We start from the raw sequence: 21309 nt of genomic DNA on the forward strand, positions 1-21309 counted from the left end.
ACTCCACCCTGCTGCAGACAGATGGAGAAAACAGAAAAGCGTAGCGAGTGAAAAATAGAAAGATGAATACATTGAATGGCTGCTGATCTGGTTTGGAAAGAATATAAGAAGGGCTTATAGTCTTACTTGACAGAAGTACTAATAGAACAAAGGGAGCTGTAGATGATTTAGTAGTTCGCTGTAAATGCGACATACAGTAACGTGCACACACACACAAACATGAACAAAACAACCTTTTTCCCACAGTTTGAAAACTCTTCAGTCTATGGTGCAGTTCATATCACCTAGCCATCTGTACACATTTGCATGCAGGACAGTCACTTCACTATTGGACACCACAATCCAGAACTACTGACAACAACCACTTTCGTCATTCTGTCTGATAACAGTAAACATGTGACATTGGCCTCCACAAAGCTTTTTCTATTTACATCCTAATTTCAAGCAAATTCATTGGAAGTTACATGGCTATAGATTGCGCTGTGATATTGTTTTCCCCTCATTTGACTCACAGATCACACCAACTCTCTTGTTTCCTTTCTTTAAGCTCTTTCTTCTCTTTGTTCTTCCTCTCTTTCTACCCCCACATCCTTCCTTTGACCTCTCACTTATTCTCTCAGTGATGATGATGATGATGGTAATGGTAATGAGGCCAGCTGTATTATGGTCCCATCCTCACACTAAATGAAAGCCCAGTTTAGTCAGCCCTCTTTAACTAGCTCATATCTCTGTTTAGGGACGATGTGACTGATGAGTGATCCACAGAATCCCCATTTGTACAACAGGAAATCTAATCTGTCATTTTACACTTGTGAGACTTTTTACTGCAGGGATGCTATTTATGTTGTGGCTGTTTCTGTGTGCGGTGCTATGTCTGATGCTGTTCATTTGGTTGCAATGAACCCACGTAAGCCTCTGCAAATACCTTCTGACAGTGTTTCTTCAAGTGATAAGAAAGGACATGTGTATGTGTGATATCTCACAATGTGTGTGTGTGACCATGTTGGTGTGTTTTCACATACTCCCCAGGAGGGGAGTATGTGAAAACAAGAAAGCAAATACTTGCTCTGTGATCCCAAACACATTAGTTAGAGGAGAATGTCTGCGATCCTGACCCCATACTCCTTATCAATTATATAACAGCAGGAGAGTCAACCGTGTCTGTCCTGCCTGGAATGACCAATTGGTTGTGTTGTGTTGCTACATGGTCTTCATCAAAGAGGGTGTAAAAATAAACATATATTACAAAACAGGCTTATTACAAAATGCTTAAGAGAGCAGCAGCACACAGACAATAATAAAGTTAACACAAGACAAGCAAGTCAGTGTAAGATACAGTAGTCTAGGCAGTCACAGGTTTTCACAAGATCCTGCATAAATACAACACATGGATCAAAACTGAATTCTATAAAACACTAAGTGTTACAGATGGAGGGTGCTGCCAGATATTTTAAGGTTCTGTGGGCCAGATGGTGCAACTGTGTGACCTCTTAGCCTTTGAACTTTGAGCTCTGACCCTATGGCAATAGATCCCCCTTACAGCGGAAATAGCATGTTTCCCCTATAGCTTACATGGACAAACACACCGTACGCCACTCTGTGCTTGTGTATGTGTGTGTGAGGGAGTGTGCAGGCATTCCAAAACACCTGGGGGTCCTTGTCTACTGGCCACAAGTGTGACATTAATAAAAAAGCAATGATGAAACATTTTCTGAGAATGTGCCCTCAGGCCTCAAATGTTACAACCACTAATAGCCGGACAGGAATAAAGTTCTAAGTGCATTTACATTCAAGAAGCCCAAGAGAATAGAGAGCTTCAGCGGTTGCACACACTAGTGTAACAGTATGTAAGTATAGCCCGTATGGTGCCATGTTTGGTAAAAGTTAATGGCTGAACTATTGATTTGGCAACAAAGCATGCCTTTACTGTACTGTTTGTGAGGGCTCAAGGACAGCTATTAAAGTAATCCTGTGGTCTTGTAAATGATCTACACAAAAAGCTATTTCATGGTCTGGGCTGGATTAATTTGACTTGTGAAGATCACAGAAGACAGATGAATTAAAAAGCCAACCTCATGAAGTGTACCTGATATTAAAAGAAACGTAATAGTTGTTGCGTAAGTGGCTTACTGATTATGAGAAGGCTTGGTGCAATAGGTACGACAGAAAATTAATAAGCAGTCAAATTATGCTATATGCTAATGATGCCAATGCAAGAACTTCAAATGTTTATTTGAAATGGGTATCCTTGGTGCATTAATGGGGAGGATCAGCAGGATATACAGTACATTTAAGTATGGTTTAGCTATTGGCCCAAAACGTTTAGTCAAATATACAGTAAGTACAGGAACTTGTTGTGGCTTAATGAACACTTGCCCAGCAGCTCATTAAATATACATCAAAGATTACTGTGAATCAATGTGTGTGAGTGCAAACTTGCTAGGATTGGAGAAACAAAGGACAAGGTAATGGAGGTTGATTTTGGAACACGCAGGAGAAGAATATTGATTGATATTGACATTCACGTTCACCTTCAACATGCCCTGCACCAGCACCCTAATGACATCATTAGAGGGAGTATTATTTGTATGTTTTTTCCAAAAACAGGCATCAAGGGTGAATGCAAAGTAACACTTCTGAATAAAATCCTTCATATCTATGCCTCAGTATTTGAGAGTGCAACATAACTGTAACCTGCCACCAGTAACTTGCAGCTAGTATTGGATAAAATGAAGGACTATGTTGGACTGATAATATAAAAACACATTTCAGCACAAATAATGCTTAAAAACAAACAAAAGCACAGACATAACCTACACACACTATGCGCTACCTCTCAGGCAGACAGTTCATCCATGCAGAGCATTATGTTTCACTCTGGATGAGGTTGTGTCTCAGGAAAAGCCATCAACGGTCGTTAGCAGCAGGATTGTGTAGGGAAAATCCTGAGGGCCAAATGAGGAGAGCGTCTGATGAGCTGGCCGTAGCTATCTCGTTCTAGAGGTGAGGAGAAGCTTTGATGGGCTAATTCTCGGTAGCTTTGGTCTGGAGAGACTGCAAAGACACGACCACATCGTTTTGCCTCTGAAGCCTTGATAGTTTACACAGATCCTCTTCAAAGCAACTCTCGTCAGCTCTTGTTCTAATCAACATCCTGGTAAATGCTTCAGACACAAACTCATCTTCAGTTCCTGACCAGATACTTCCTGATATTAAAGCTGAATCAACATGATATTTTACAATGGGTTAAATTGTCGGGAATATTTTTAGTGCCTTCAGGCAACAATGTGATTATTGGGATGTAGAATTTTCCAGTGTCCCAAATGACTGCTTTTACACTCCCCTTTTTTAAAATGTGGGGCAGACACACAAATAGACAGAAAGAGAGAGAGAGAGCAGAGTACTAGGGTAAAAAACACTTCATTGTCCCATATTTCTTTGGCCTTATAGGTGGTGTTTTTTAAGTGTTTTCCTATACAAGTATAAGATGGAAGAGATGTGAGAGAGAGAGTAGTGGTCCAAGCTTTCCCAACTTGTTCAAGTTTTTGTATGGAGAGTATTTTTCTACCATTTTCTCCCCAATTTGGGTTAACCAATTCCCTTCATTGCCATCTTGGTCCCTCTGTTGGCCCGTACATGCTGTCACCGGACACTTATTTTCACTTGCCAGCCTCCCTATTCCCTTCCCACCCCTATCAATGCAGGTGCCAGGTGCAACAAGTGGGAGTCAATGGTGCAGAGGCGAGGGCATGACCCCTCGCTGGCTACCTCCCTTTCTGGCTTTGTGTTGGTAAGAACACATGACCAAGTGTGAAGTATCAGAGTTCAAATCTGGGCAGTGGTTTGACCCTGTGCCACCAAGTGTCCCGGAGGAATCATAAACCAACTGCCGAGGGTGGCACAATTGAGAAAAACAGACTTGACCTGTACGTGCTCCTTGATGTTACTGGCAGTATGATGAATAATATAATGATGCTTTGTCAAACTGTGTTTCTTATGAACTGAAGAAGGTAGGACTGTAACAAAGAGCAGGAAAGGTTGGTGCATGAATAGAATTCCCTTCAGAGGAAAGACAAAAGCCGGGGAGTTGAGGCCAGTGTTCCCAATAGACTCAAAATGAAAGTGTTTGAGTTCATGCAAAAACGTAGTCCCTTTCCCCTTGTAAAGTTCATCTCCTGTGTCCATCCGCCCCTTTCCTTAGAAGGGGTCTATTCATTAAGCTAAATTACCCGTGCAGAAGGATGCTCGAGGCCAATAACACACACCGAAACAAGACAGTGGTGCCAAATAAAGAAGGTGTAACTCTTAGTCTTTGTTCATACTGGGTTTCTCCATTTAGATTTCAATAAAGTCCTAGAGGCTGCAGAGCAAAATCACCAAACACTGAAAAATGCAGATAAAGGGAAATGGTTAGAAGCACTGAAGGAAAGCTGGACAAGTGCTTGTGCAAAGCCATTTTGCATTAAGCAAGATTGCAGGTGAGGGAAGCCAACAGTTAAGCTCCCAAAGTCAGGCTCTCTAACTGAATTATACTTAATTTACTAGGCATAGAAATGTCCTGTCATTATCTTCAAGAAAGAGTTTACTGTTGACAGAGATGAAGTGGTCATTGTGGTTCCTCCTCCTACAGTGCAGAGACATCAATACTGGATAAAAGGCAAATAAAGAGCGGAACTTGTGAGAGGAGCTTGTGGAAAGTGATGATGATTAATTATGTCCTGGCTCTGCGATGGCATTTTTAGCCAGATCAGCTGTGTAAAGATGGCTGGAGAAAACGAAAAAGAGAGGGAGAAAGAAAGAGAGAGAATGTCTGGCCAACAGCTGGAGTAAAGCTGTATCCATGAGGAGTTAACAGACCACTCATTCATTCCCACGCACTGTGGACTGCCTATAACTAGAGCTCTCTCCCTGGATTAGCCATGTCCTGCTGAAACTTCTATAATGCTCACGCTATATTAAAAAAATCCAAGTATACTATCTATTTTCCTGAATGAAATTCAGTGATCAGCCTCTGTCTGACACATAGCTTGGAAGGTGAATGCTATATTAGGTGTAGCACACAACTTTGAACTTGCCCCACAGTATGTAGCTGTCGCCTAGCAGAAACCCCTGTCCCTGTGCCCCCACAGTCAGGGTCCAATTGGGGACACTCCACAACACAAGGCACTTGTTCTCTCTTTGTGTCCAGTCTTTCCTAGAAGGCCTTTATTTTTCTGTCTTGGCTGTTATGCAATCGGAGCTGTGCAAAGTTTGGAGTCAAAGCAGCCTAATCCACCCAAAGCCTGGGACCAGACTGGGGGACTGATAGCATGGAAGCCTGTTGCCAACACAAAGGGCCAGACGTTTCACCTCTGCATTTTGTGAAGAAATGCCATAGCCTGAAAATGTGTCAATGAGGTGGTGGCTTGACTTTTAGCATCAGAGAAGTGTGAGTGCAAGAATGTCGAGGTCAGTGGATATCATGCGAGGCGGACGACTGGTATCCGCAGTCGGATGTACACACTCAAATCAATTCACACAGACATGTACAAGTAAATCTAATTTTCATTTAGTCATGAAACGACTCATCTGAAACAGTGTGGCTACCATGACAACATCTTCAGAATGAATCAACAGATGCCAACCTGCCATAATGTCAGCATGTCTCCTACTGAAAGACCCATGAGCAAGACTTCCAGTCATCTTCAAGGGTGCTGCACTAAAGTTGATCCAAACTGCTGACTTACTTGGTTTAAGGCTCAATTAAAAAGAGTTTCCCTACCAGATCAATTGTAAGTATCAGATTATTATTATGGTTTGAGCATTATTCAATTCTACAAAGGACAAAGAAATAAATGAGGGTGATGGCAACATTAGAGTTAGGGAACATAAAATGAATATTCAGATTATTATTCTTAGCTGAGACTAGCTGAGCAGATTTATCCATCATCAAATGCTTGAACAGGAGTCATTCAGTACTGGCAAACTGAAAAATGTCAAATTTAGGAAAATCCAAGTTTCTAAAAAAGTGAATTAATTTAGGAGAAGTGTAACTATATTGACGTCTGTGGTAATTCACATCCCACCTGGTTCTTGAACTACTATTTGGCCGACTGACCATTTGAATCTCAGTCAACCGCTGGGCCTAAACATAGTCGCAGCGGTGATATCATTCTGTTGCGTCAACTTCTACCTCCACCAGGATTATGTAACTCCCTCCACCCGATCCCCTTCTGCAGCTCAGCATGCAACACAAATACAAACTTAAATTCGACTTATTTAAGCCTTGCTCTCTTGCTGCAAGAATGTAGCGAGAAATAGTCTGTGCCAAACAGGGCACGCATGGTCAACAATCCTTTCTGTTTGGATAATTAAGGACATGGGGACGGGAACACAGACATCTCCCTCTGACTATTGTAATGTATGAGATCAGAGAGGAAGCATTAACCTCTGGAGAGAGAGTGAGAAAATAACACAAACACACACACACACACTTGGGCTGCCGCTTCTCAACACAGGAAAATACTTATTGGACTTTGGATAAACAGTAACTAAGTGGCATCAGAAAATAAGCTTACATAGAAAAGTCAAGGACACTTGATTCATTTTGTTTCTGGAAGTTGCTACAGTGCCTCAGAACCTTATTTTACAACACCTATAGAGATTTTTCGTGTACAATTTAAGGCTTGTGTCTTATTTTTTGTAATTTGCACCATTATTCCTATTGAGAACTGCTATATTGGTATAAAGAAGGTGACCAAAGATGAACCAGGGAGTCTTAATTCTGATAGATGTTTACAACAGTAACATTTTTAGTTTGTTTTTAGTTTTTCCAAATATGTCTATCACCTGTATGATCATCTGCTTGCTCGTCCTTCTTCCTCCTTGAGACTTCTCTTGAGCATTGTCGCCACATTTCCAGATCTCAGCAATAACTTGGCTCGTACAGTATTCCCAATAGGAATTATAGCCAAAATCACAAAAATAAGAGCCAACCCGAATTATCCTTTAGACCACAAAAACACAGACTTTCTATATGCGACTCAACTTTTTATCAGTACTGGATAAAAACATTTGTAAAAGATTAAACTTCAAAGGATCACTTGCCTTGTGAACTTGGTTGAAGCAGTAAAAAAAAAAAACATTAACATGAAAAGCACAATGTGGCCAAGTGTTTGGATAATAGACAACCCGCAATGAGTAATTGAGCATATTTCCAGATAAAATTAAAGATCCTGTTTCTGCAAATCTCTATATCTACAGCTCTGAGCATGCTACTCACATGTTGTCAAAGACGTCAGCTGCTGAATTCGTTATAACTTTTCTCTCCGGCGTTATAAAGTGCAGAAGGACAAACTCGAAACAGGTTCACGGCGGAACTCTTCAACAACTATCAAATCTTGATAAAAGGCAGCCTCGCGCCGAGGGGAAATCAAAGAAATGCTGGACACAAATTCACCATGTCACTTTCTGTCTGTGCTGAGCAGCAGCATGCACAAACCCACTCTGACATTCTCTGTCACTCCTCCTCCTGTGAATCTGTGCACAAAAGGGTTTCACAGTCGAGCGGAGGAGTCTGCCTTTAACTCCTCCGACTCTTCACTGAGGCAGAGAGAAGAAGATCTCTTAGAACTTGAAGAGAAAGGTGGTGAAGTAGAAATAAGTCCTTACGAATGAAAGGTAGCAAAGTTTGTTCAAACCAGAGGGAAATGTGATTTACAGTCAAAATGCCATAATATTGACTGTGTATGAGAAATCCTTGTCTTGATGAAGAGGTTCTGTATGAATCATAGATAGATGTAGTGCTAATATAACACAAAAATCTGAATTAATTTGATATTAGACGGAACTGAATGACTCTTGTTTTCTATCTCTCGCTCTTGTGAAATCTGTTGCTCTTTACTCTCATCCATCTTTTCTCTGTTTATATATCTCACTATTCTTATTTTCCCCCCCCCCCCCTCCTCCCATCCCAGTTATTCCACAAATGTGTTGTGTTGGCAAGCTGAACCAATCACTGGAACAGAATGGTAAACAACAACACAAGGGTCTGTCACTCCCCGAAAGTCTATCAGTATTTAGTAACCAAAACATGATCTACCTTCACAGACCGTACACAGCTTGAACTTTCACATCTGCTACTCACATGGTGTTTCCCTGCAGTTTGTCTGCATGGTTGCTCGCATCAAGCTATAGCTTGGCATGTAGCGGCGTTGTTTGATTAGACTCGTGCATGTATCAGGTGACTGACAGGATCGGCTTGTTACAAATTCTATTTCAGGGACACTTGAATCAAGGAAGTAGTGATTTATATCAAGCTGTTATACAGTTAGATTTAGCGGAAATGTCTCTTTTTTTCATCTTGAATCTTAGCAGCAACAATTTAGTTTGCATTTCTGTTCTGATTGTCATGACCTAACAATAGCACTACATCAAAAAACTGTTACCCTGTTATTCATTTTAATGAGACTACTGCGTTGCCACATCAGGGGTCCCATAAAGGAGGGCCTTGATGCAAGAACGCAGGGTTGTCAAGCAAAAGCATTGACTTTTTCTGCAACGTCATGCAGCAATACACCGCATTGATCAATAAATGACGTGCAAATGTACATTCCTGGTAGAATGTGAGAAACTGTGTAGAGTCTTTGTATCTGATTAGCCTTCAAACACAAGATATATTATTAAAACTAGACTTTAAAAAACTGGATTGTTCTTCATCTTCTCACCAGTATCTGTAACACACCCACACCAATCCAGCACCGAATACAGACTTAAACAGATCTCTGGGATCCGGAAACTGCAACAGAAGGTTCCAAGAGTAACTTTAACTCTACAAGATGGGAAAAAAACAGCAATAGAAGATACATGTGAAGGATAATAGAAACATACAGTGCTTTGATTTTGCCCGCTGAGCTGCAGCAAGTGCATCCTTTAGACACAATGACTTCTTTGAACACATGATCGTGATGAAAAAAGTGCAAGGATTTGATTTGTATGTAAAAGAGCAGATTATCATACCGTATCCATATAAGCTTAGTAAAGATATGTAAAAAGGCACAAAAAAAAAATCCCAATGCTGAAACCGTCCCACAGCAGCTGTAGCTGTTTTTATCGAATAAACACAATGAATGTCAACATCAATCTTTTGAAAACCGACATCCACGTAAACAGCACTTACCCAATGTTGATCCCAACAAAACATTGGCCCTATAATTTTAAGCTTTATGCAATGCCTTGATAAGCTAAGAGGGCAGAAATCTTGTAAGTACAGTAGCCTGACGCTTTCCTCAGAAGAGCAACAGCAGTCTTGACAAACTGCGAACAACAAACAACAATACTTTCTGTTTCTAACTAACACTCGTGAAGATATACACCCTCTCTCGTTTTCTCTCTCGGCTCTAAAAGCCACTCCGTCAGAGGAACTAATTACCTTTTCAGCGCTAACAAGTGTGACGCCAAATGACTGTGGAAACACCATCAGTTTCCTGGAAACCCTTTCTCTCTCTCTCTGCCACTGCTGCAAAGTGCATTTCTATGAGACAGAACCATTTTTAACTGTTCCCTTAAATACCATTTTGCAAGCTGAGCTCATTTAAAATGCAGTGTGTATCAGTCTGACTGCGCCGGCTGAATAAAGTCACGGCACAGAAAGGCTATTATGGGACATGTTTGAAGTTTTATCGACTACTTCATGGCTCAAGTAGCCACATAAGGACATGTGATTGTGCGTTTGTATTTTTCTGTGTACAGTATGTACCCTATGAAGCAATAGTAGTTTGTATTTACATGTGTTTGTCAAATTCAAGACTTGAACACAGTATCACCGTCGCTTGAACAAGGCTGGGCTGAGATAACACACACACACACACACACACACACATCAGCTATAACCTCCACTGGAACAGAATGAGTGGAGACCTATTCTATTTTAGCAAGGACTATTTCAAGCTGCCGCCGACTGTGGCGTAGACACTTTATGAGCAGCGATAGAAGGTAGCCAAGTAACCTCTGACCTTTCTGACTATCTGGGAAACACATAAAAAAAACTCCGGGGGAATCAAGGACAGAGCATCCCTCTTAAAAAAGCTGCTGCGTCGTGTTGTGAATTGTCTTTTTAATCCACCCTAAATGCCCTGACACACTCTCTTGTTGGAAAATAATCTGTACCTTTCTATAATGCAGACTATAATAAGTTTAGCACTCATCATGATTAAACTTTACATGTATTAGTCCCTGCTTTTGCATGTTTTTCTCCTGCATGAGCAAGAATTTAACATTTGCATGAGCTGTTATGACAGCTTGTAAAATCAGTGTTGGAACATGCGGTAAATGTAATAACGACTGTGAAATTCTTGTATCAGTAAATACCTCCTGAAACCTGAACATATATAGGATATCCACAGGAATGTGCCAGATCATAACACTTTCCCTTTAATGATTATGTGATAAGACATAACACAACCCTGATTCCCAATAGATGTCAGTTTTTATCTGCCACAAACATGAGGAAAATCATTCCAGTGGTTACAAAAACAAGTTGACCATCCCTATAAGCGTGGCCCTTTTGGAAGGCAAAACAACAGGCTTGCTGCTATTGCTAAGGGTGTAGCATTGCTTCCTTTTTTGGGTGGCGGAGAAAGTAGCACTTTGGTCACAGAGTGACCACTGCCCCCTGAGCAGACAGACTCTGTCCACGCCTGTGGCTAAACCCAGGAATGCCTCGCGCTGCGTTCTGGAAAGCAGTAGAGTCAGGTCCCACGAGGCCTTTGGGCTCTCTGCGGTCAGAATTTCACCACAAATGAACTCAGTGGTGCTAGTGACTCTCCTCCCTTTCAAAACATGATCTACCATTTACCATTTACAATAGATTTGGGATGATTTTTGATACTTGCTGTGGGTAAAACACTTATTTTTACTTTGATTTACATACAGCTTTTCTCTTATAACAATATGATCATTTGATGAATGGATGGAAACTTTATTGATCCCCACAGGGGAAATTAACTTGTTATAGCAGATCAAAATTAGAAGAAAAAGAGTGAGTGAGTGATAAATACATCTAAAAACTATATACACTATATACATCTATCACATATACAGATATGTACAGGCTGCTACAGACTGCTACACTGTGGGTGTAGCAGTCTGCTGCTGTCTCATGCAGGAGATGAGTGTTGTCTAGGATTGACGACAGCTTGTCTAACATCCTCCTCTCACCCACCTCCTCTGTGGAATCCAGAGGACACTCCAGGACAGCGCTAGCCCTCTTAACACGTTAACTGAGTCTTTTTCTGTCCCTCTCCGTGCTTCCACCTCCCCAGCAAACCACTGCGTAGAAGATCGCTGACACCACCACAGTGTCATAAAATATTCTAAACAGTGTCCCGCACGCTCCGAGGGACCTCAGCCTCCTCAGCATATGGAGATGACTTTGGCCTTTTTGTACAGGACATCGTTATTGTCCAACCAGTCCAGTTTATTATTGAGGGGAACACTCAGGTATTTGTACACTTCAATCCCTGGATGTTCACCGGTGTAGACTGGGGCATCTATCACTATCTCCTTTGTCTTGTTGGCATTTATGTGAAGGTGATTTAGCTCACACCAGTCGACAAAAGTCCTTAATGGCCCTTCTGATAGGCATCCAATGATGGCCCTCTCATCAGAGAACTACTGGGGGTGAAAAAGGAGAACGCACCGTCCCCTGTGGGCCCCCTGTGCCGCAAACCACCACATCAGACACACAGTCACGAAGCCTCACATAGTCCGTCGGTGGTTTGAGTTTTTGAGCAACTTTGTGATGCATGAAAGTAAATAAACAACACTGTATACTCCTGCTACTAATAATTCAGTATTTACCAGCATAAAAACATCTGCTAGTTTGTCTCATAAAGCATTCCAACACCTGTTTGAACTTAAACGTGACCTCGGTTCGACCCTGTCGTGGGAGTTTTAAAGGGATGAAAGTGTGAAAAAGCTCCATGAGGAAAGAGGCTGAATCTTTTTCTCTCTGTGTCACGCAGACAGACAAAAACAGCCTTGTTGCTAGAGGTCATCATGGATACGTGCTGTTTGTGTGTATGTGTGGGGGGGGCGGAGTGAGAAAGAAAGAGAGAGAGAGAATAAAACAGAATCCCAACGTCCTCCTAACCACATTAAAATGCATTTCCACAGTCACATGTATAGTTTCCTTATTTACGTAAGGTGACCTTTCACCTAGAGGGTCACGACAGAAATCTTTCACAACTGATACAATAACGAGGACCCCCCCCCCCGTGCAGTCATCTATTGTTGGAAACTGAAAAGTGTGGCGTGTCTTGTAACGTTAACCTGCAAATTCAATTACTTAAAATAAGTCAGAAATACAAGTTGTGCGCAAATTATCGCGTTTTAGCCTAAGTGAGAGTGAGGTCTAAATGAGACCTTTCATTAGGGCTTATGGCTGTTAAGAGCCAGTGTAATTAACACCTTGTTAAGTTTACAGCACTCAAGGGGGGGGGGGGGGCAGCAGGAGTTCCACCTTCTCTGTGTGGATTTGTGTCTCTGAGCATGCTCGTACAACATGTGTGTGATATTTATCGTGTTGAATTTTGTTGTGTGTGTATGTACAAAATTTAAAATACTATCTATAATCCGACTGTACTCACCGTCTGCGGTGTCCTCACAGTTCTGATTGAAGTTTTCGTAGGAGTCCCAGCGGATCAGAGGATCTTGAGTGTTGTAGTCCACGGAAACGCTCGGCCCGTTTTCCAGGTGGTCCATACCTTGACCAGAAGTACAAAGAGGCAGAGCAGAAATGTGAATGTCTTTCAATCACAACAAATACAACACATGTTACATACAGTCATAACTGTTGTCTTTTAATTCAGACTTAATTTTCACTTAATTTTATAGAATGTTCTCTTTTTTTGATTTATAATAGATCTGTGTATGTGCACAGCAAGTCTCAAACAACCTGCTCGGTTTGATTCGTTTACAACAAAACAAAACAAATATGAGAAATGTGAAGGCGAAATATTGTAATTTGTGAAAAACGCTCCGACATACCAACAAAACCCGACACATTGATTCTTACCATGGATTTTTTCTGGCCCAAAGGAGAAAATAAACTCTACTTTTCCATATTCTGGGAATCTGTCATCTGGAGCCAGGAAATAATAAAAAGAGAACAGGAAAAACAATGATTATTAATTGTTAATCATTAGTCGTCATTACAGAACCAAATAGATAGCAGGAAAAAATGGATCGACTACTTAAATACATAATAAATCAGCCGTTCATTGCGTATATTCTGAGTACTCTCTCTCCTACCTTTGAACGTCTCATCAAGCTCATCTTTTCCAAACACGATCCCCAGGTCGTGAACGGCACACGTGTGAAACTGCACCCGGAAAATCACATCTCGGCACGGGCCGCGGTAGCGCTTGTGATAGCACTTGAGCTGAAGGATGAAGATGAGATTTTTTAAGTATTGTAGTACCAGCATCACATCTAACAGGACCAACAAAACTCAACATGTCAACTTAAATAAAATTCAGGATGTTAAAAGTAAAACCACAAAAAAATCAAATCACCTCTACTGCTGAACTGCGGGTTAAAATCAAGCGAGCAGAATATGAAATCATCTTTATGAAACACGAGCCAGAGACATTCCAGCTTGATTCATTGTTAGTCCTGTTTCTCTACACTGGCTCAGAGCTAGAAAAAAAAGAATTTAAGGCTTTTCTTTTTTTTATGTGTGTATAGTGTATAGTGTATGGCCTCTCCACTTGCATTATTATCCAAAATGTTTCTCCCAACACAACAGCTTTAAAAGCAACACTAAAACCACACACAGGAAAATCATCTCTCTCCCTCCTGCTGTTCCCTGATGGGCAGCCTGGATCTGTTAGTGTTTTACAAGGACCTCACATTTAAAGGTACCGGAGGACTATTTACCTAAAGCCAAACAACATGCAGCCACAAAGTGCAGCTGCAGAGAAGAAGAAACTGCCAAACTGAAAAACATCCCACTGTTACAGTGACAGTGAGTATTTTTCAGATACTTATGGTATATGCTACTCGGCGCAGGTAGAAACTAAACTTATAAACAGTTTAAAAAATATATTGTGTAGCCATTTTCTGCATGTGGGGCCAAATAACATCTAAATATGTAAGGTTCTCAAATCCACACAAGCACATAAATGATTGAGGACAAGTGGGCGGCAAAGTAAAATATCCCTTGGCTTAGTGCAGCTTTCAGGGATATTGTATACCTCCCACTGAGGGATCCTTTTCATGAGGAAAACAGCGCTGGTGAGCGAAGTTTGAGAACAAAAAATAGAAGAAGGAAAACATTAATTTTAAGCTTACATGTTGTCTTTAGAGAATTTACACGGTTTCATTTTTTACACACAGGCTTAAAACTAACCAAAGCTTTTTTTTTCCTCCACATTTGTGGATAAATCATCCTTAATGTTGAAGGAATAGTTCAACATTTTTGGGAAACATTCATTTGTTTTCTTGCCAATAGTTAGATATTTGTCAGTTAAATATAAGACTGCAGCCAGCAGCCGGTTAGTTTAGCTTAGCAGAAAGATTGGAAACAGTAGTGCACACAGCTAGCCTGGCTCTGTCCAAAGGTAACAAAATCTGCCTGTAAGCCTCTCAAGCTCATTAATTAACACGTTGCATAGTTTGATTAATCCATACAAAAACCCAAGTGAACCAACCCCACAAAGACAAGATGGGAAGACGCTGCACTCGGACAAGTCTAACCCCTCATAAAACTATTGCTGTGTTTTTGCACTTTTGTGCAGATGAAACAGTCAAGCTATAGTGAACGCCAGACTACCTGTTTCCATCTGTTTCCAGTCTTTACGCTAAGGTAAGCTAACTGCCTCCTCGCTATGGCCTCATTAACTGACAGACATAAGTGTGGTATCAATCTTCTCATCTAATTCTTGGCTGGAGAGTTAGATGAGAGGAGAAACGTATTTCCGACAACGTCAAAGTATTCCTTTTAAGTTCTTCGTTTGTCCGCTGGACTTGTTCAGCTGTGTTGTTTCTGTTCTCTGTAAAGTTTGTGACATCCTTGAAACCACTTTGATCCTTGAAGCAAATTTTAAACCAAACTTGGAATTAAAATGACCGACTTTGGCCAATAAGAGAGGAAAACAACCTGAATAATATCAATCATCTTAATAAAGATTTTCCTCTGTGATTATCATTTTTCATCTAACGATTGAGTAATTAGTAATGTTTTTGGCACTCGTTTCATCCGCAACTCGATTCAGCTGCACAAACACATACCAGTATAAATTAAAATGCAAGAGCACACTCCATGCTGACTAATGTCTCCTCCATTTGGCCATAAGGCCACAGTTCACATTCTCTGTGTTATCTGAATAATAACGAGCATCAGCAGGCAACGGCTCGGTCAGACGATGCGTTCAGCAGAATCCATTAGTCTGTCCTAAATAAAGGATGAGATATGAGCTCAGCTCTGACGGCCAAAACGGAACGGCCTCGAGCGTACAGTAAGTGCCTCTTTGAAATTCCCGACGCTGAAATTATGACCCTGAGGACATCTCATGGATAATATTATGGCCTGAATGACAGCAGAAGCAGAAACTTTGCTGATGTATGCAGTTCCTCTGCTTGAACTACATGCAAAAAATACAGCTGAGGTACTCTACTTTATTGAGGATCTTTTTTCTTCATTTTAAAAAGAGCAAATGGAGCACTTAAGATTTTGTAAAAATATCCCTAAAATATCTCTCTATAAATAGAAAGATCTCTCACAAAGTACTAAAAATATCCATTTTACATGCAAATTTCCTTTAAATGATTATATCACATTGAAATAGTACCTTATGTTTCCAAAACACTGTTGTGGAAAAAAGTAGATTACCATTTTGACGTCATAGTTTCCAGCAAACATATTGTGTGCTAATGAGGGTCTATAAACTGAGGTATGAGACCCAGGCCAACTGTATTCCCCCAGGTTTTTATGGCCCTATTTCTTCCGTGAATGGATACTATAAACTGCCCACAGCATATGCATTCAGCACATACACACACACAGCGTCAGATTGGAAAAACTAACAGGATTCCCTCATTACTAATAAACAACACAAATCAGTGTATCCTCTGTACATTTCTACAGCTGTTCTCATTGGCGTTCCATGTTATTTATCAATTAACATCCCTTTGTTTTTCTTTCTTTTTCTGGCAGAGGTTAAATGTTGGAAAAAGTAAGACATTAAACTTTCCTCTGTTATCGTTTTCACACCCTGTGACATGAGAGAAAATGCTTCCAGTTTCTTGTTTTGTAAAATCTACACGCCACTGCTAGAACGTATCCCTCCGCCGAACATTCTTGGGAAACAAGAAAAGGGAATTTTCTTCTAAACAGGCTGTAACTTTGGAATAAATCAGCTCAATTTAGCTATCCGAGACTGCTGAAGCATCATATTAGTGTCAGCTGAACTTTGGAACGCATATTTGCACAGAACGAGGGCTGTGGATTTTGGCCCCCGTTTCTTACAGTGTAGTCAAGTTCCGAGAGAATAGCTTCGGGGGTCAGTACGGAGAGTAGGAACTGTTACGGCGAGAAAGACCCGTTTCCACCTACATAATGACACATCAGTATTATATTAATGCAGACTTGAAAAAAAAAACTGAATCTATCCTTTAAAGTTCTCAGAATGTGATACAAACAGCTACGATGCTAAACTGAGATTTCACTCTTTTGCTGTATTTCATCAATACGCACAAGCTACTGTGCTATTCTTACCAGGATGTCCCCTTTCAGAAGAAGACCAGGTTCAATGGTGATACAGATGCTCGTCTGGCTGTCCCCCTGAACATTACTGCAAAAGAAAAAAAAACACAACATGTTAGCTAAAAAGGCTGCCATCCCTATTACTCCTCTGAATATCATGGTGTTGCTCGTCTGGTATCACCGTGAGCACTTTATTTACATCACCTACTAACAATCTCTTATTTGCTTTAACAATGGCCATCACAGAGCGTAACCACAGTGCAGAGCTGGACTAATTTTGGGCATTAGTGTCTACATGATTGTCTTCCTGGAAGCATGGGATCAAAGGGTGGAGAGTGCTAATAGGGAGCATGTGAGAGAAAGTGGGAAGGAATGTGACTTAAGGCTTTAAGGGGTTGACAGTCTGGAAGTATATGTGCGCTGATTATTTCACACTTAGTTATTGTGTAAACTGTAAATGTGTTTATAGTGTTAACACGTTTGGAAGAATGGACATTAGTATTACATTTCAGACAAGAAACAGGCTTTGCTATTTACAGTAAAAACTTCAAAATGCTTCCTAAGAATTCCCAAAGAATGAGAAAACCAGGATCAGACAGTTTTAAGTTGCACTAATCAGTATTTTTAAAGTAACGATGGATGAAATCACTTTGTGTAATGTAAAAGTTTCGCTTGTAGTTGCAAACCCACAGAGAATTATCACCCAATTCTGCAGTATCCCTCGGATCTATGAAGTGTTTTAGCATCTTTCAGCTCATTGTTTAGGTTTTACAGCCCAGAAACTCTGCTCTCATCAACCACGTCTCTAGTCGCAGCAGGCGGCTGTTTTTAGCGATTAAACTCCCACAGTGCCCTACACTACCTGTCCAGCACCAAACAACAACACAACGTTAGCAGCTAGCTGATGAACATAATAACGGGACATTTAGCAGCTAAAGAGTCAGATGTTTCCTTCAGGTGCTGGTGGAGACCAAAACGGAGCGAGAAGGAGAGTGAATATTGGACACACATCCCTCAGGTGGACGGAAACACGACATCAAACGACTTCATATGGTGATAATAGGACAATGTTGTTCTCCTTAAAGGCAAAAAATGAATAAAATGCAGCTTTAAGCAACACTCAGTGCTTGCATTTACACCAGAGACTTCCACAACTGTTCATGAACTGATATATTTACATTTTGCCTCTAACTTTTTACTGAATTGAAGCTTTTCTTCAAGTACCAATCCAGTCAGCCATTTTCCTGCAACGGCTGACAAAATTCAAATCTGCTAATTGGTTTATTCATTACCATATTAATGTTTAAAGTATGTGTTATGTGTACAAGTTGTACTTTTATGTATGGAACTCAATGATCTGATGTGCACATACATTATATGTTTCTTACAGCTTTCCTGCTCTTTATGCTAAGATATTGTAATCAGTGTCTGTATAACATGTAAATACAGTGTAAATGTTCTCCAGCTCTCTCCTCTAACCTCCTCTCCTCTCAAAACAACAACAGAAAGTCATGGAACCCATAGTTTCCTGTCTGGCCCTGGGAACCAGCAGGGGGCCTCTGGCAGGAAAACTCTGCAGGCGTCCACACAGATGCCTGTTTGCCTGTTTCATTGGCTCTCCGGTCACAAATAACGCTTGAAGTGACTGCAGGATCTAAAGTAGGGAAACAAGAGCCTGCAGCATACAATAATGTGAGGCAAGCACAGAGCGTAAACTGGCAAGAGCAGTGATGTGTGTGCATACTGGGGGGGCAGGGGAGTTAGAGGAGAGGCTATAAAGGAAAATCAGGGTTTTTATTATTGAGCCATTACGAGCTCACTATCCCTGGAATCTTGTAAAAGCATTTGAGTGTGAGTATGTTTTAAGACTTACTAGATCCCAGATGTGTAGACGGGCTGCATGGCCTGGTAGATTTTCAGAAAAGGACGACAACCTGGAAAACAATTCAAAAAGAGAAGGTTAGAAAAATAAATAATGTGTGTTTAAATGCTCACACATGTGCATATGTGAACATATACAGTCTGCGCATGACACTCACCCCCTTTAGACTCAAAGTTGGGGATGCCGTGCATGATGACATGGTGAAGGAACAGGGGTTTGTTGTTGATCTTGATGTGTCCGGATAACAAGCCGCTGAAATACTCCACATACCTGAGCGGGACAAAGGGAAGGAGGAGGAGATGATAGTACTACTATGTCTCTTTCAGTGAAATTCTATCACGATCCTTAATGTTTTACAACAAAGGGATAAAGGTATAATCCTGTGTTCATCACAACAAAGAGACACAGTCTTTGGCTATGACCTCTAGTAACAACAATGAATGTTTTCAACATATCAGCCATGCTAAAGGAGCCAAACACTCTTTTTTATTATAAAGTCAATTTCTTAGTTGACAGTAGAGTACATAACTGGTAACATCTGTGTCCTGAGTATCTGATTTCTTACAGTGCTGTTGATACTGGTATAGTGATACTGATTACTTTGTGGTAACTGTACTTTAACGTGACTACATTTTATTGCTGAGTTTAATCTGCTTAACCGAGGCATCAGATATTGCCTCAGTGCAAATTTAAATACAAAATGTGGCTTGCAAGGTGTGTATATTTATTCTCAAGCAGAAATCTCTGTTAACGCCACTGTACACCACCTGCCCAGCATCAAACTGCAGAAATACAAAGTCAGTGACTAGATGGTGAACATAGTGAAGCACTTAGCTGCTAAACAGCCGTGTAATTCACTCTGGAGTTGTCTGTGAAGACCACAGGGGGAGGAATCGAGGGCAACTGGACTTGTTGATTGTAGATACTGGAAGATGTTTCACCTCTCATCCAAGGAGTTTCTTCAGTTCTAACTGACAGGTGAGGAGTCCCAGGTATTTAACCTCTGTGGGGTCGTTATCATACCACTTGGTTTGTTAGTGCTCCTGCTGTTGTAACAACAGTTGTTAGAGTTGTTGGGAGTCACCTGAGTTCAAGTGTGAACAACGTGACTTGATGTTACTGTCCACTGAGTTAATGTATTCTGTGAAGATCCAGGAAGTGCAATCCTTCAAAGAACACATTAACTCGGTGCACAATAACATCAAGTTCACACAAGAGGACGTCAAAAACAACAGATTGGCCTTTTTGGACTGTGACGCAGCCTCCACATTGGAGTATACAGGGAAACCACCACATACAGACCAGTACTTCCTCTTTGACTCTCAGAACCCTGCACCCCCGAGCTGATAATGCACCAACAAGTGCTCAGGCCCAAGAGAAGGAGCACAAACACCTGAAAGATGCACTTAAAGCTTGTGGATATCCTAACTGGTCCTTTGTCAAAACAGCCACAAGATACAGGAAGAAAACCAACACTGCAGGTGGTGAGGAAAAGAAGAATAAACCCAACAACATGGTCATTCCTTACATGTCTGGAGTATCTGAGAAACTCAGAAGGATTTTTTTACAAACACCACATCCCTGTGTTTTTCAAACCCAGCAACATACTAAGACTGAAACTGGTCCACCCAAAAGACCGCACACCTAAACACAAGAAAAGCAATCTAGTGTATGCAGTCCAGCGCAGTGAGGAATGCACACACTTGTATAAACAAACGCATGGCTTAACGCAGGAGGGGTCAACTCTTCGGGTCAAGACTCAGCAGTTTATTTACACCTCTTTTGAAGACAACAACATGCATAATTTGGATAGAGAGGACAGATGGTTGGAAAGAGGAGTGAAGGAGGCTATTTACATCACATTAGAGAAACCATCCCTGAACAGAGGAAGAGGGCTACGACACCACTTATCCCCCCCACTTACAATGCTGTCCTTTCATCCCTTCCCTGGAAACTTAACAACCATTCACATTTGGCCTCATGTGACAACTCCAACTGTCGTTTACACTTGGCCTCCGGTGACGACCGACAGCTCTAACGATTATTGTTACAACAGCCAGGAGCACTAACAAACCAAGTGGTATCAATGACCTTGATAATGACCATTGAGAGGTTAAATACCCGAGACTCCCTGCCAATCAGCCAGAACTGGGGAAGCCCCTTGGATAAGAGGTGAAACGTCTTCAAGTGTCTATAACCAAGAAGTCCAGTTGTCCTCGATTCAACCCTCATTGGATGTCTGAGTTGTTTCATTAGCTTAAAGTGTATTCACTGCTCCAAGTGGCTAAAAATAAATGAATGTAGCTTTTTTAGTACATAGGAAGACAAGAGATTTCTTTGTGAGACAGTTCATTCTGGGGTCAAACTCATACTTTAAACAACAAGTGAGGGAAGACTGACCTTTTCTGAGAAGGCTGACCAACAGGAAGCACTTTGTCTTCATAGAAACGCTTCATGGCAAACCTGTCCAGAGCCTGGTCAGCACTGCATTCCAACAGAAAAGTTTGGTTATTACATATTTAATATACTTTTATTTCATCTCTAGTGTTTGCAATGCATATACAGTATACTTTATATTATTTCAAGTGTATAATCTGTGTGCAACTTTAGTGTTTATGCAATTATGGAGCCTGATGATGATCAGAGGAAACAGCAAAAACAACCATGGTAATCATGCCACGTG

General features: G+C 41.0%; 1 protein-coding gene across 13 annotated transcripts in view; it reads right to left on the reverse strand.

Moving 5' to 3' along the window:
- The window catches only part of tns1b (tensin 1b), a 174396-nt gene that overhangs the window by 25750 nt on the left and 127337 nt on the right, over nt 1-21309 (reverse strand). For 10 of the 13 annotated variants that reach the window (XM_044365247.1, XM_044365254.1, XM_044365253.1 and 7 more), the window contains 7 exons: nt 21027-21110; nt 18784-18896; nt 18618-18678; nt 16757-16832; nt 13291-13420; nt 13055-13120; nt 12627-12749 (listed from right to left, as the gene is read on the reverse strand). In XM_044365247.1, coding sequence (XP_044221182.1) covers nt 12627-12749; nt 13055-13120; nt 13291-13420; nt 16757-16832; nt 18618-18678; nt 18784-18896; nt 21027-21110 — 653 coding nt within the window. The remainder of the gene's footprint in view (nt 1-12626; nt 12750-13054; nt 13121-13290; nt 13421-16756; nt 16833-18617; nt 18679-18783; nt 18897-21026; nt 21111-21309) is intronic. The other 3 variants (XM_044365258.1, XM_044365257.1, XM_044365248.1) reach the window with 1 other exon arrangement.

Source organism: Thunnus albacares, chromosome 11 (genome assembly GCF_914725855.1).
Source record: "Thunnus albacares chromosome 11, fThuAlb1.1, whole genome shotgun sequence".
Taxonomy (NCBI): domain Eukaryota; kingdom Metazoa; phylum Chordata; class Actinopteri; order Scombriformes; family Scombridae; genus Thunnus; species Thunnus albacares.